At 29.6% G+C, this 15,661-nt stretch overlaps 5 protein-coding genes across 5 annotated transcripts; 2 read left to right on the top strand and 3 right to left on the bottom strand.

Moving 5' to 3' along the window:
- On the bottom strand, window positions 1–7,563 carry LOC113797431 (uncharacterized). Its single transcript, XM_075824648.1, has 12 exons — window positions 6,733–7,563; window positions 6,581–6,668; window positions 6,040–6,519; window positions 5,860–5,970; window positions 5,356–5,601; window positions 4,476–5,198; window positions 3,802–4,302; window positions 3,090–3,569; window positions 2,366–2,989; window positions 1,813–2,001; window positions 670–1,433; window positions 1–467 (listed from the first exon to the last, which is right to left on the bottom strand). The coding sequence occupies exons 2-12, from the start codon at window positions 6,657–6,659 to the stop codon at window positions 30–32; spliced, it is 4,635 nt and encodes a 1,544-aa protein (XP_075680763.1). The 5' UTR covers window positions 6,660–6,668; window positions 6,733–7,563; the 3' UTR covers window positions 1–29.
- Window positions 7,564–8,491: 928 nt separating this feature from the next.
- Window positions 8,492–10,382, top strand: LOC113797366 (uncharacterized). The gene has a single exon (XM_027347728.2). The coding sequence runs from the start codon at window positions 8,966–8,968 to the stop codon at window positions 10,280–10,282; it is 1,317 nt and encodes a 438-aa protein (XP_027203529.2). The 5' UTR covers window positions 8,492–8,965; the 3' UTR covers window positions 10,283–10,382.
- Window positions 10,290–12,280, bottom strand: LOC113797364 (CAAX prenyl protease 1 homolog). Its single transcript, XM_027347726.2, has 4 exons — window positions 12,017–12,280; window positions 11,811–11,957; window positions 10,807–11,748; window positions 10,290–10,748 (listed from the first exon to the last, which is right to left on the bottom strand). The coding sequence occupies exons 1-4, from the start codon at window positions 12,134–12,136 to the stop codon at window positions 10,518–10,520; spliced, it is 1,440 nt and encodes a 479-aa protein (XP_027203527.1). The 5' UTR covers window positions 12,137–12,280; the 3' UTR covers window positions 10,290–10,517.
- Window positions 12,281–12,440: 160 nt separating this feature from the next.
- LOC113797367 (uncharacterized) lies at window positions 12,441–14,224 on the top strand. Its single transcript, XM_027347729.2, has 2 exons — window positions 12,441–12,576; window positions 12,652–14,224. Exon 2 carries the CDS (start codon window positions 12,854–12,856, stop codon window positions 14,039–14,041), a length of 1,188 nt encoding a protein of 395 aa, XP_027203530.1. The 5' UTR covers window positions 12,441–12,576; window positions 12,652–12,853; the 3' UTR covers window positions 14,042–14,224.
- Window positions 14,153–15,641, bottom strand: LOC113797368 (palmitoyltransferase ZDHHC16). The gene is made up of 5 exons (XM_027347730.2): window positions 15,276–15,641; window positions 15,080–15,210; window positions 14,935–15,023; window positions 14,554–14,873; window positions 14,153–14,497 (listed from the first exon to the last, which is right to left on the bottom strand). The coding sequence occupies exons 1-5, from the start codon at window positions 15,544–15,546 to the stop codon at window positions 14,205–14,207; spliced, it is 1,104 nt and encodes a 367-aa protein (XP_027203531.1). The 5' UTR covers window positions 15,547–15,641; the 3' UTR covers window positions 14,153–14,204.
- Window positions 15,642–15,661: the final 20 nt, after the last annotated feature.

Below are 15,661 nucleotides of genomic sequence, written 5' to 3'. Positions count from 1 at the left end.
TTTATTTTCACTGTTCATCAGTTTATGATTTAATATAGATTTTTTTGTGATACATAAAGTAATTGAACATTTTTGGTAGTTTCAGCAACATTATCATTTGTCATCATAACATTGTTGGCCATTATGGCTGCTGGTAGAAATGAATATGCTGTTGTTGTTGTCCGATAAGTTTTTGGGTCATACTGATTATGATGATGATAATGTTGATTTGATGATGGTTGTTGTCTGATGTGTAATCGATTCAATAATTTTGTCAATTTTGTTGTTGTTCGTTGTGATTCTTCTCTAATCATACGTTTATTGAAACTAAAACCAATTGCATTACGATTCGATCCATTAATATTTGAATTAGTATTACTGTTACTGCTGCTACTGCTACTGGAACTTGAATCAGCTACAATTATATTGGTGTCGTTCAAATCATTATGGTTGTCATTGTCGTTACAATTAGTGAATTGCTTTTCATTCTATAGTTAGTTCCAATTGGTAAGTGGTTTGAACGAATACATGAATGAATATATGAAAATAAGAGAAAAATTAATTGAGCAATTGATTTTATTTGAAGAGGTCAAAAGACCACAAGAAAAAAATAGAAAAGAAAATAAATTGGTTTAATTCATTGATATTCTTTGAACATTCAAACGTGAAAACCTTAATTGTAATACTGACCTCTTGCTGTTGTTGTTTTTGTTCATATCGATAATCGGTTAATGTTCGTTTATTTTGATTACGCCATTTGTGGTTATCGGTGCAAGAAACTTCAATTTGTTGGTCGTCATCATCATCATCATCATCAAAATCAACGGAAAAGTTGTCATGTGTCGTCGTTGTTGACAAATTGTATGCTCCATAATGTGATCCATTTCTCATTGATCGATTTAAGCAACGTTTGATTATAGCCAAACATTCTCTTATCGGTTTCATTATGATGATTATTGTGGTTTCCAATGCTGATGTTGGCTCAACCGAATCAATAATCGTTTGGTCTTGTTTTGTTGATACGGATTCTAACAATGATGACAATGAAAATGATAACGATGACAATGTTGAATCAATGTTGTTTTTCGGTTGATTTGTTTGTTCATGGTTTGGTATGTTTGTCAATGATCGTGATGGCCAACAATGAAAAGTTTGTTGTTGTTTCGTTCGAATTGTCGACTCATTAGTGTCATGTTTGTTCCATATACGATTCTGTTGCTGTTCAACAACATTGTCAGCATCTTGGTCTAACTGAATAATCTCATCAGGTTTATTTTTATCATCACCAGCTATATGCTGTTGTTGATTGTTCTCATGACGATCATTATGAAGTTCAGTAGAAGAAATCAATTCTTCATGATTAGATTTTTCATCCGACACTGTTGTTTGTTGATTTAGATTTTTTGTTTTTTCATCTTGCTCATTTTGTTTTCGTCGACGCCGTTGTTTCAATGCTAGGATAATAGAAAAAAAACCAAATAAAAAACAACAAACATAAAAAAATGTGAAACAAGATTATAAAATGAAATAAGATAAACGATCCCGACCAGTAGTTTTCAACCAATTCATCAGATATTTTGTCTACCCAAAACCATGATCCATAGAAATGGATGGTGTAATGAGTCAATTGAGAACATGTGATTTTGATCAAAAACTAAAACTAACAAAACAATTGGAACAGATCCAATAGGAATCGATCGAAAAAATATGAAACAATAATAAAATTTTTTTTAGAAAAACATCACACACACACATATATACAAAAATTTATGAGAATTATCATTGTAAAATTAACTAGAAAAGAAAGGAAACGAATTTTTTTAAATAATTTACCCAATAATACTGATGGATGATGTGGATGTGTACCATGTGTATCATTATTAACCGATGAACTTGATAAAAATCGTCGTAACAATGCACAACCAATACCAATTATAATCAACAAAACGGTGATTACAATCAAACCTTTTAAACGTAAATAGGCCCAATTTTTACGATTATTAATTATTCCGGATGATGATGCTGAAAACAAAACAATTTAAAATGAAAAAATTTAGCCAATGAAAATAAATACATGTTGAAAAACAAAATTATCTATCGTGCTTTATGTTATTATTTCTTGATTATTAGCTGATAGTGATAATGATGATGATGATCATCATCATCATTTTAATCGAATAAACTATATTACAAATCGGATAATCACATTGTTAATTTTAGCCATTGGTATGTTATCACTTAAATGTTATAGAGTTCATCATCATCAATAGTATTTGGAAATTAACTGATTTTAAGATAAGAATTCGGTATGTTTTCTTTGGCTGATTTGTTGTGTGTGTGTTAGCGCTCACGTTTTAGATTTAAGATAACATAAAAAAAATCATACATTGATTGTCTGATCCAATAACGACGATGTTGGTGGCCTTCCCATAATCTTCAATATGATTGAAATTGACATTCAAATAAATCAATGGTTCACTAATGCCAATTGAATTGTTGGAATAAATAATAATATCAACATCATTGTCTTGATTAAAATTTGAATCAAATTGAAATTGTACGGTTTGCTGGATGGATTCATTTTTATGATTATCATCATGGATTATTGATCGTAAAGTGAATAGTAGAATATTTTCTGTCTCAATTATAACTCGATGTTGTCGTTGATGTTGTACGATAATATCATCAAATTCACTTTCACTTTCTTTCATTTTTTCATCAATATCAATCTTTTCGGTTATTGATTCAACAGCAAGGATTAAACTTCTCAACATTGATAAGGATTTTTTTGAGAAATCCTTTTCACTTTTTAACGAATCATTCCAAAATTTTTGCCATCTTGTATTTGATAATAGACCAATTAGATGAAATGATTGTCCAGACGACGAAGATGATAAACTACCATCATTTCCAGGGATACATTCAACAAAAGCTTTCGTTTCTTTATCGCTAGATGGGTCAATTGTTTTGTTCAATCCAAACATACAATTTTGTATCTTTTGCGGTGGACCTGGTGAAAGTTCATTAGGTTATGATAGCAATAACTTTGTTATTGGAAAGATTTTCTGCTGTGAATTCGGTATACAGTGACATTTCAATTGAATGCTTACCCGGATGAATGTGTAGCATAAACGTGCATGGTTTTTTCTGCTCACCAATCATATTCTGTGCTTGACATTGTAGTAATAACGTAGAATATGAATCCATCAATGGCTCATTAATAATCGGATCGCTGTCTTCATATTTTTTATTATCACTGAATTGAGGACCATTATAATTGACAAAATATCGATTCACAGCGATAATTACATCCAATATCGAACTGTCATTGTCAATTATGATTGTTTCTGTTAACGATGTTTGATGGCTATCATTTTCTATATCTCTCATTTCGGCAGAATCATCATTGTCATCATTGGTTTTTATTTCCATCTCATCAACTGATGTTGTAAGCTTTGAAGATGATAATTTCCATTTGTAGGTAACATTAACTGACGGTTCAGAATCGATTTGACAATCGACCATCATTTGGCCAACATTACGGCGAACAATTAAGAATTGTGTTTCTGGATTCATACATTTTGGTGCATCTAAATAATCGGAAAAAAAAAGAAATTGAAAATAAGTCGACAAGTTATAAAATGATTTCTTAGAATTTGAAAAATGTACTAAGTATAACGATTTTCTCACAAATTCAACTGTATTCATCGCTTTCAAGATATTGAATAAATAAAGAATAGTCTCAAATGAAAACTTCAAATAGTATGATATTTCATGATTGTAAATGTCATTATCATTACAATCACAATCATCAATACTTACACGCCACATTTAATTTGATAATTTCACTAAAGCTTTCATTGATAGAATTAAACGCTTTACAACGATAATATCCGGAATGAATAAAACGATTGATCGTTTTCAATCTTAATGTTTGATTGTGATTGGTTAAATAAAAATGATGAGATGAAATAGTAATATCATGAATCGTTGATGATAAATTTTCCAATTCCTTTTCATAATCATCAACAACATCGATAATAGTATCATTTAAATACCATAACACTTTCTCAATCCATGGATTTGCTTTGATATGGCAATTTAATTCCAATGACAATAGATGTTCGGCAATAGTAATAATTTTCTGCTCTGGTTGTTCCACATCATCAACATTAAAATTACGTTCAAATTGTATTAGACCTAAATCGTTAATATTGTAGTTATTCTTATTATTATTGTTATTTTGACTATTGTTTTCCGGTTGTTGTTCTTGTTGTTGATTATCTATCTGTAATCCAATTCCAATTGTAACGATCGGTCCATCTGTCATTTATTAAATATTTGTTATTTGCAATTTAACATATGAGAAAACAAAAATTTCCGATTAGAATATGTAATCGCATGTGTGAAATATTATTGTTATTATCATTTATTGAATCAATAGAATGATATTTTTCGGAAAAAAATAACCATAAACACACTAATATTATACATACATTGAATATTGAGCGTTATTTTATCGGTTATCCTGTTGTTGTTGTTGCTATTGTTATTATTACTTCGGCTACTAAACGAATTGTTCGCGGTCATATTATTATTATTATTATTGTTATTATCGGCCATGGCGATAAATGGATTGGAAGCCTGACAAGAAAGAATACGATTATTGTCACTAAAATCGGGTATGAATCGAATAATTGATAAGGTGCTATTCGTTTTATGTGTTTCCATAATGGACAAAAATTTACATCGTCGTCGATTCTTTTGTCGTTGTTGTTGTTGTTGTTGAGATAATAAGTTGTTTGGATAGTTTATTTGTTCATTTACTGTTAGTTTCCAGTTTGAATTGTCATTACTCAACAACATTTCTGATGATGATGATGTTGTTGTTTTTGCTATTTGGTTGACCATTTGTTCATTTCCGTTTACAATGTTACTATCATCATTTACAATACAATTATTAAAAGATGTTGACATCCATTGATATGAAGCAGTTTTTTGAATCAAAAAATCATTATCGACACTGTTGGATGCTATTTTGGATGGAACAATTATTCGTTGATCATCAAGAAACCATTCAATATTGGCATTAGGTTTAGAACCTTCAGTACGACAACCATATTCGACAATTTTATCAGCCATCACTGGCTGTGTTGCGGCTGATAAACTTATCTGTTGATGATATCGACTCATAAAAATTCTGACGGTAACAGGCATCACTGGACAAGTCAAAAATAGTAAATTATAAAAATAAAATAAATAATGATCATTATTATAATGATATCAAATTATCTGGCTACGATCAAATGAGAATCTAAAACAAAACAAAACAAAAAAAACAAAACAAAAACAAAATTCATCTCCGTTTATTATTACAATTCATGTCGATTGTAATTGAAGCAATCAATGGACGATAATAGAATCGAGTCGACGCACGGCAAAGATAGCTGGCCATATAATCATTACGATCTAATCGGCGTAAATTGAGAACATTAACAACTGCCATTCGTACAATACCATTGATTGTTGAATTCTCTAATGTATACGATTCGTAGCTATCATCGACAATTTCTTCATAAAGTCTTTGTTTTCGAAACCAAATTACATTCGGCTTCGGATTTCCTGTTTTTGTTTGTGTATGTGATCGTGATTGAAATAAGAATCGACGACAATCGAACAAAATGGAGAAAACAAAAATAGAAAAGAAAAAAGAAACAGTTTTTTGTTATTTCACATTATCTATTTATATCAGTTATTCGATCGTTTTACGATCGTAATCAACGGGAATTAAATTTGAAACAAAGTTTTTTTTTCTCACATTCAGTTAGACTTAATGTGCTAAATCCGTCATCATACAATGAATGAAGAATACACACTTACCTCCAAAAACTTTGCAGATTAATGTAACATTTTGAAATTCATTATATGGACCAATTATACCTTCTAATTGATTTCCTTCCGTATCGGTTATGAGTATCGAGATCGGTGGGCCTACAAAAATTTTTTTTTTTTTGCTTTCGTCAGCCAAATTAAACTAATGAAAAACAAACCGATACTAACCAACAATGTTGAGGCGTATTTCGGTGGAAAATGTACGATGATTCGAGTATTCTACTCGACAATGATAAAGGCCTTCATCATGTTCGGTCACGTTTTTGATTCGTAACAAAGGCGTCATTTTACTTAGATCCAAAACCATACGACTATCATTTGTTATATGTCGTACGGCCGGATTAGTTAACATCGAATGATCGATCGGTATTTGTTGTTCGTTATCATCATTAACCTCTTTATCATTATTAAGCAAATTGCCTAAAGCTCGTGCATCAACTGTATAAAATGGAACGTTAACTCCATCTCGATACCATAGAATTAAATTGATTCGACCAAATGAATTACGATATCGTATTTGTTTATTAAGACTATTATCCGATTGATACGATTGATGACGTAATAGATTCCAATCTATTAATGAACTTCTTGTTTCACATGGTATGAATGCATCCTGATTCAAAATGGCTGTTATTTTCATCATACGTTCTACTTGATTTGATATCAGAATCAATTTTTCAATTAAATCGAAACAAAATATATTAATTACCTGAATAAATAAAACTGAACATTAGAATCAATACGTAAAACGGAAGCTCAAATGTATTCAATATTATCATATTCATCATAAATATTTGCTATTATTATAAATGAATGAATAAAAATTTAAAACAAAAGAAATCATGATGAATGTATTTTTACTTGCGAAAAAAGAAAAAGAACAAAACAAAAATTAAAAGATCATCGCCCAAACAATGATGTCCAACATATAGTGGTGAAACAAAAATATGTCCATGATTTATTTCATTTTTTGTTTCGCCAATGCCATCGCTATTTCTAACTTTTTCCGTATTCGATTTAATCGATTTTGTGGGCGGATAATTTTTGTGATGATCTAATGACATTTTTTTCATCTTTCTTTTTTCTTTCTTTTGTTCGACGAATTGTTGAAATAAAATTTTTAGTTTTTTCTCTAATTCGATCGCGCTTCATTTCGTTCGATTTCATAATCATCATCAGCATCATTATTATTATTATCATCGATAAATGACTATCGATTCTTTTTTTTTATTATTTCAACATAATAATCATCTGCAGCAGTAGGAATCGATTTTCCATTGGTCTAATGATTTTAAGATGAATCAGCCTTCTTTTGTCCATCACATATCATCATCATCATCATCATAATCGTCATCATCATCATCATTAACATCATTTGCAGAAGCTTATAATCCCATATTTCTTTTACAGATAAATATATACAGTACATCCTATGAATAACCTTCGGGCCTTGTTTCGAACAAAAAAAAATTGAATTGAATGGAATCGTATCAATCAATAAAAGCAAGCAAAAACGATATATCCGAAAAACAATTCAATCACGAAAAAAAGAGGCGTACAAATATGACAATCGAAATTTTGTTTGTTTCATTGTTATTCAGCAGTATTTTTTTCAATCTTTTTTTTTATTGATTGATTTATTATCACTGTTGGCATTTCCTTTTGGTTATATTTGTTTGTATCATTCCAAACATCATTTTGTGATTTATTTGAGCAATTCAACCAAACAAAAATCCATTAAATTTGGAAATTTTTTATTTTGGTAACAATAATAATTAATGATAATCAAAACTAATTTGGGTTGTAACAAAAAACAAAATGACAAAAAATGAACAATTAATTTTCCAACTTAAAGTTTCATTATCCGGTTGACTTTTACTCTTAAAATTATTACATATCATTTTAGAAAAATTGCCTAGCAAATAATTTTGATATCTCTTCTTTTTTTTTCTTCCAGATCTTTCTTTTCATTGTCTTATCTCTCTGGCTAATGAGATCAAATTGATTAACTACATAACAGGTTATGCTACACTTTAGTAGATACTAAGAAATTTAGTTTTAATTACTATCAGGTAATGATCATAATTTGAAAAAAAAATTATAAAACCAAATAAAGTAATACAAATACGTGACATTTATAATTAGCAATTAATATCAAATTCAAATTGTTCACATAATTATGTTTTTTTTATTGTTCTATTGCACAACTATTAAATTCATTTGCCAATCAACAAACAGAAAGAAAAAAAAACCAAAAACAAGCCGACAGGTGTTGATAATGATAATTGAAAATCTACCAATATGCATCCAATGTACAATTAAGAAATGATGATCAACAAAAAAAATGTACTCATCACATCTTAATTTTTAATTTTTATTTTTTCATTTTCGGTACTCATGACAACCAACAACAAACCCAAATATACCTGTGTGTCTTTTGATGATGATTATTATCAATCAGTCAAGACGCCATAGGCGTCATCAATTACCCGTACAATCAATTCGTCAACGTTATTAGCTTTTTTCTGTTTCTCTCTCTCTCTTACTTAATTTTATTTTATTTTGTTGTTTTTTTCAAGATCCTTGAATGATCATCAGTCAATTTTTTAAAAAATTTATTTGCTTATAGATGTCCAAATGGATGTTTAATGATGATGATGTTGTTGGTGATAATGTTTGTTAGTTAGTAGATTCATATTGGTTTGGTTGATTAATAATCTTCTTTTAAACGATCATAAGGAAAAGAATTTATGTGCATGCAAGAGTTGTTTTCTTTCATCAATATTTTTTTTTATTGCATTTTACTCTTCACCAGCACTTTCTTCTTCCTTTCTATATATGTGAAATTCTATTTTTCTAGATGTCTAGATTGCTTTTTAATTTTTTTTAACTTTTAAAAAACATTTTATTGAAAAAAATTTCAAAATTTCACATTTCACTTAAATGGTTATTGAATCTATAACATATTTTTTGTTGGTCTGTTAATGTTGAGCGCAACCGAAAAAAAAACAAATTTCAAACAGCTTTAATATCTTTAACCTTAATCGCTAATAGTAAATCATCATTCGTTCGTAATTGATATTTATCAACATTGATGAAAATGTCGATGACAGCTACAAATAATAATAATAATAATAATAATGACAACATTAACGGTGAACAACAAGATCTTACATCGTATCTGAAATCAATGTTCATCGAATTGAACGGTAACATTAATGATGTACATTCGAATTTACAACCACAGCCACAACAAACATCAAATAGTGCCATCGATAAGATCATTGTGAATGGTGATGGCAGTGTTATTTCAAACTCCGATGTCAAACACAGAGATGATTGTAGCCGCCAACAACAACAATGTGAAACAAAAAAATCTGAATTAACAAAACCGTTCGTCATCACCAATGTTGGCGTTCGACAAATAATTGACGATAATAATAACAATGTTGTTGCGGTCACTGATGATGATGATGATGATAGTCGTAACAAAATCGAAACAAAAAATACGAAAGATACATTAAATAAAATTAATGGTTCTTGTGCTTCGACTGTTCAAACAAATAATTCGAGCACTTCATCACTATCACCATCATCAATGATGATGAACGAAGAGAAAAACAATCAAAGCATTATCCTAAACAGTAATGATCAAAAACAGGATATAGTAAGTAAACAGCAGCCAAAAGAGCCGTTTAATGACCAGAATCAGAAACAAAATCAAAATGATAGTCTTACTGATAATAATAATAATAATCTCGGTAATAATGATGATCATCATCGAAAAAAACAAGAGCCAAACAAAATTAAACATACGAATGATCATGGTGATGATGAAAATGATGATGTTCAAACAAATACAAGTTCTGATCAAATACAAGCACGAGAAAATTTTATTGTTGAATTGATGCAAAAAATAGACAATCGAAAAAATCATGATCAACCTTTCAATACAGATAACATTGATAATCCAACTACAATTGAACAACATGAATCAAATTCTTCTGAAATCGATGAAAATTTACAATTGAATAATCTCGAATCGTCATCTTTATCATCATCGCCTGTGGAAAATCAATCGAACGAATCGGGAATACATTCAACTGAATCAGGATGTAGCAGTGTTAGTCAAGTGGAAATATCATCCATTAATTCAGTCGAAACAAACAACAGCAATAATGGCGTTAATCAACGATCAAATGATCCAGATAATCAGATTTACAGCCGATCAACTAGTATGGTCGAAGTTTTTGATAGTGATACTATTCCAGTAAATAAACAAAAAATATCTAATTTTCGTTTCGAATCATTGAAACAAGAACGTCCAGTAACCAGAACTCGTGTAAAAGAATTACGTGAATTCTGGAATAATCGTTCTTTGATTGATAAAGCTACACAAAATAATAAATAGTAAAACACACATGACAAAATGGCAATTTTTATTTAAAAATTTTTATAATGATTTATTTTGTAACTTTAGTTGAAATTAAAAAATATTTATGTTACTCAAATTATGAATAAATCTGCATTAAATAGTACACAATATATAATGTGAATATTCATTTTAAAAAACTGAGAAAAAAATTTTCAAATTTTGACATTAATGATGTTGATGATGATGATACAACGAATCGTGATTTTTTCAATCAATCAATTTTGTCATCAATTTTTCGTAACGCATTGATACGATCCAAAATCGGTGGATGTGAATGCAACAAAAGAGAATATAACCAATCATAAACGGGGAAGCTGAGATTATCCTTGTTCAATTTGATTAATGCATTAATCAATTCGGTACGGAAATTTAATTTTTTGGCAAAATTGTCAGCTTGAAATTCAAATTTACGACAAATGATGCTCATGCTAAAGTTGTAAATCTAAATGATAGAACAAAATTATTAAAAAAATTATATACCTCCATCAAGGTATTCGTACCTCAAAATATAGAAGAAATATGGTCTCAATAATGATAGTAAGACCAATGAAACGTGGTCTATTTTCTCCATAGAAACCAAATGCATGATAAATTACAGTATCATTATAGAATAATGATGCTATTTTGAATATGAAAAATAAATTAAACAATGATATAACTAAATTTTTGAATAAATGATTATGATTCCAATGGCCTAATTCATGACAAATGATAGCCACAATTTCTTTCTCAGTACATCCGCTTGCTTTTTTCTCATTAGTTTTCTTGGTTTCGGTAGTCGTACTTTTTTCCTTTTCCGATTCTTCTGTTGTTTCAGTTTTTTCTTCTTGTTGATCCTTTTTAAAATATGGTGAATCTTTATCGAATAATGTGTCATATAGGACAATCTGTTTTGATTTGAAAAATCCATAGAAATAAGCATTCGAATGGCTGGAACGTTTTGAACCATCAACGACAAAAATGTTTTTCAATGGAAATTTGATTTGATTTGCTAAACGTTCGATCTCGCTTCGTAGAGAACCTTCCTTCAATGGTGTATATTTATCGAACAACGGTGCAATCAACGATGGATAAATGATCATGAAAATGATGGCAGTTCCACTCGAAAAAAGCCATAAATAAAAAAAGAATTGATCTTCATAACGTATGATGATGTAGGTGGCACCGCCGACCAACAATGATATAATCGGTTGAAATACGAGAAATTTTTTCAACGTATCCCAAAGGAAAAATTTGATTGTATATTTATTGAAACCATGACGTTCTTCAATGACGAAATTCGAGTACAATGAAAACGGAAAATCAATGACTGCAGATATGGCGGTTTGTAATAGGAAAAACACGATGGTCGAAACGACTTCATTTTGATAGCCAAGATATTTATCAGTTATTTGTGTCGACCAATTCCAGAGGATCGAAGCCAACAAAATCCAGAGAATTAGCTATGTTAGTCAATATTAGTCATCTATAATAAATTATGCAAAATACAATTTGTTTTACATACCACTTTTTGAAAAATGCTAAAAACTTCACGAAAAAAACCGAAATAACTTTTGTCAAGATTATAAAGACGTGCTTTGTTGAAGCTTTCCTCATCCATATAAGGTGCCAAATCAATGGGTAGTTTTTGCTGAGATTTATAAATCCTGTGCTGTGATTATAATTTTTCATTTTTTAAAAGATCTAAAATGACCAATATAAATCGCTTACCTGACGATAGTGAAGATAGAGATCCCAAAGACTAATTAATACATTCGAGATCAATGCATAATAAAAAAAATTAATCGGTGTCCAATATGGACGAAACCAATCGAGTAATTCGTCCAACATTTTCTATTTCATTAAATTACAATAAATTTCCAAATTTAACAAAAAAAAATCGAAAAAAATATAGAAAATCCAGCCGGCAATTGAATAATTTTGATAAATTGACAAACTTAAACTCGAAACAAAGAAAAATGACACGATCCATATACAACGGTTTTTTCTCTCAATTGTCAGTGTTGAAGTGTTGCGCTGCAGCGTGCCATCCCAAATTGAAATTTTTTTTTCTTTTCTCGAAACATCCATTGAAATATTTTGTTCGTAAAGTATAGGACGAATGATTTGGCTGCCAACACACACATTATTGTTGTATCAACAACAATATTTATATTTCAAATCTAATCAACAAATTTGTTTATTTACAACAGTCTGACTATTTGATGATGAAGAATTAATTAATTTATTGTCATTATAGTTGCTGAAACAAATACATTTCTGATCATTCTGTATGTGATATTTTCTTAGCATTTTATTTAAAGATGTGAAAATAATTATATCTTTTCTTTTCACATACGTTTCAGGTGAAATTCGTTTGTAGTCGTGGCTATAGTTCAATTTTCAATTCATCATTCATACTCCTGGAATGAATAACCTTGATTGTTGCATCTTATTATTCTATACTACCTACAATCATTTTATCTAAAATAACTGTTAATGCAAATGTTTCGATATTTTTATATAAATTCAATTTGACGAATTGGATTTTAAATTGATGAACCAAACATGGATCAAAAACGATCCACATCCTCACCGTCTATTTCGAAGGAATTCGAATCATCATCATCTTTAGAAATGTCTATTCAGCTAACAGATAGAAATTTACTTGATTTTCCAAATGAAATTCTTCATGAAATTTTCAAATTTATTTCATTTGAACAGATCTCCAAAATGCGTATTGTTTGTCACCGTTTTAATCGTGTTTGTTCAGATTTATTAAATAAGGAATTTAATTCACTTCTTAACTTTACACAACAATTTTTTCAAACTGTTAAAAGTCAAATGCCACGAAGAGAATCGGCTCGTCGTAAACATGCTCTTGCTCGCGAATATGATATAATTGAAACATTAAACATGCGATTAACATTATTACAAATGACATTCAGCAAGCACATTAAACGTAAACAATGTTGTTTTTTTCCAGGCGAAATTATCGATGAAGTTTATCGAATTCTTAACTATATTAAACATACGCCTGTCGTAAATCGCGCATACAAAGTAACGGATGAATTATTCGACCTATCAACAATGGCCATGGAATATTTTAAAGAATTTATCGAACCAAAATTGCCTGATGTAAATTATCTTATTCTTGATTATGAACCATATCCCAATCTTTCATCATCATTGTCTTCATTGGAAAAAGGTATCAGCAGTAGTAACAATTGTTATAATGGCAATAGCTCTAAAGCTACACGATTGAAGCCAATATTTGAATCATCAATGGGAAATAATAGTAATAATCGAAATAAACAAGCTATTGATAATTCAAAACTAATACGATTAAGCGATGATAAAAGTAAAAAAGAATCATTTGTTTCTTTAGATTCATTTGTCAAAAGTGCAACTATACGATTGAAACGTTTGGAAAAATCCAACACAGAACATAATAAAATGTCTCGAACAATAAAATCGTCAATGGAATCATCTAAACGTAAATTCTGTGAATATCAAAAACAATTACGAAAACATCAAACACATCTAGACGAATTGGATCGTAAACTAGAAGGATTCAATTCAAAATTCAATCAAATTTTAGAAGATTTGAGCAAAATAAAAGAAATTATACAAAAACAGACAACAAGTTCTTTCAATGAAGCTTCTACCCAAACTGACGAACAGCCTGTTATTGGAGATTCTTTGGATTGTGACATACAACAACCTCGACGAAAACGGCAAAAAATATCCGATTAAAACTTCATCGTATTAGTCATCAATATTTCTACCGAGTGAAGTCAAAATGACTTTGTTGATTTTTAAACTAAAAATTTTCTTAGAGCATTTTCTTTTTTTTCTTAACTAATATTTTATGTTTTTTCCATAATGATTTTTCGATTTTATTCATTGCAAATATAAATTAAATAATCTTATAGCATATTTCATCATTTAAATGATTATCATCGATTGTTTCCCAAGTGAAACCATCTCTTTTTGGTCCAAAATTTGAAGGCAATAATATATGAAGCCATGGATGTCGATGGCGATCAAAGCCTAAAAATCTACGCCAATTTTCTCGCCATCCAAAATCATATGGATTCTGGTAATGGCGATTATATTGTTGAAAATGTCGACGACATTTACGATTAATATAACGTTCAATGCATGTTTCCCCGTTAGTTATCAATATCGTGTGATAACGTAATAACAAACCTAAACGAACGAATAATATTGATAAAATATTATTATACAGATAGCTCATGTCATACCTAGAAGAATAAACAATAATACTGTTATAATGGCTTCAAAAACCATCAATTTTGTTTTCCATTTTGGTCGATTGAATAACCATAAAAATCGGATGACTAGCGAATCTGTAATATAATCCTTTTCGAACCATGGAATATATATGGGTTCGAACGGACTGAATTGAGAAAACCAATGATCAACGGCTATCCAAACGCCAAAAGCCATAACAAAAATTGTACCCAACCATGTGTATGCACAAAAGAAATAGAAATACCGATGATTATAATGGCCAATACAATTATTTAGCCATGGACAATGATGATCCATTTTTAAAATGCATCTATTTTTTTCGAATTAAAGTACATGTCTCAACTTATATAAATTTGGTTTCTTTCTCTTACTTGTTGCAAACCGAACAATGATGGCATCGTGGTGGTTTAGCTGCTGAACATTTTTTACAAAATGAAGTCACTTCGATTATAATAGGTTTCTGATATAATTAAATTATTTTTCAAAAATTTTTCATTAACCTATTAATGTACATACATCAATGGCCCAACCAGGTAATGTATAGAGTGATTTAAAATAATTCCATATCACATTGATCAAAAGCCAGTGCCCAATCGTAAAGGCTATCCAGAAAATTGGCTGTGATCGATGATACCAATATGGAACTCCTATGAAATAAAGAAATGGCCTTTAATTTTTTTTTCAATATTTTGTTAAAATGAACTCGACAAACCAATAATATAGGCAAAGGAAATGAATGCAAACAAGAGGAAAAATACAACAAGAACGAATAATGTTCCACAGTATTTAAGATAATGATCGATTGCATAAAATAAAGGATCTAAAATGGTATCGGCTAGATAATATGCGTTGGAATGTATATTATAAAAATGACTTTTGAAAAACAATGAACATAATTGGCAACGATCAAAGAATTGACGTTGCCAACGATTCCGAATCAAAGACCATTTATGTGATAATCGCCTGATTGAATATTTGGGCATATTTTATTCATTATTTCCATGAAATGGAATCGTCATTTTCTTAAAATAACGGTTTTCTCATGTTTATAACTCATGATGATGATAATTTGACAATTCTAAAGAGCTATATCCACAC

This window comes from Dermatophagoides pteronyssinus, unplaced genomic scaffold, assembly GCF_027571235.1.
Source record: "Dermatophagoides pteronyssinus isolate colony J.1.1.1.1 unplaced genomic scaffold, Derpt_VIB-CSIC_2022.12 sq0002, whole genome shotgun sequence".
NCBI lineage: Eukaryota > Metazoa > Arthropoda > Arachnida > Sarcoptiformes > Pyroglyphidae > Dermatophagoides > Dermatophagoides pteronyssinus.
This window is presented reverse-complemented; position numbering and strand designations above follow the sequence as displayed.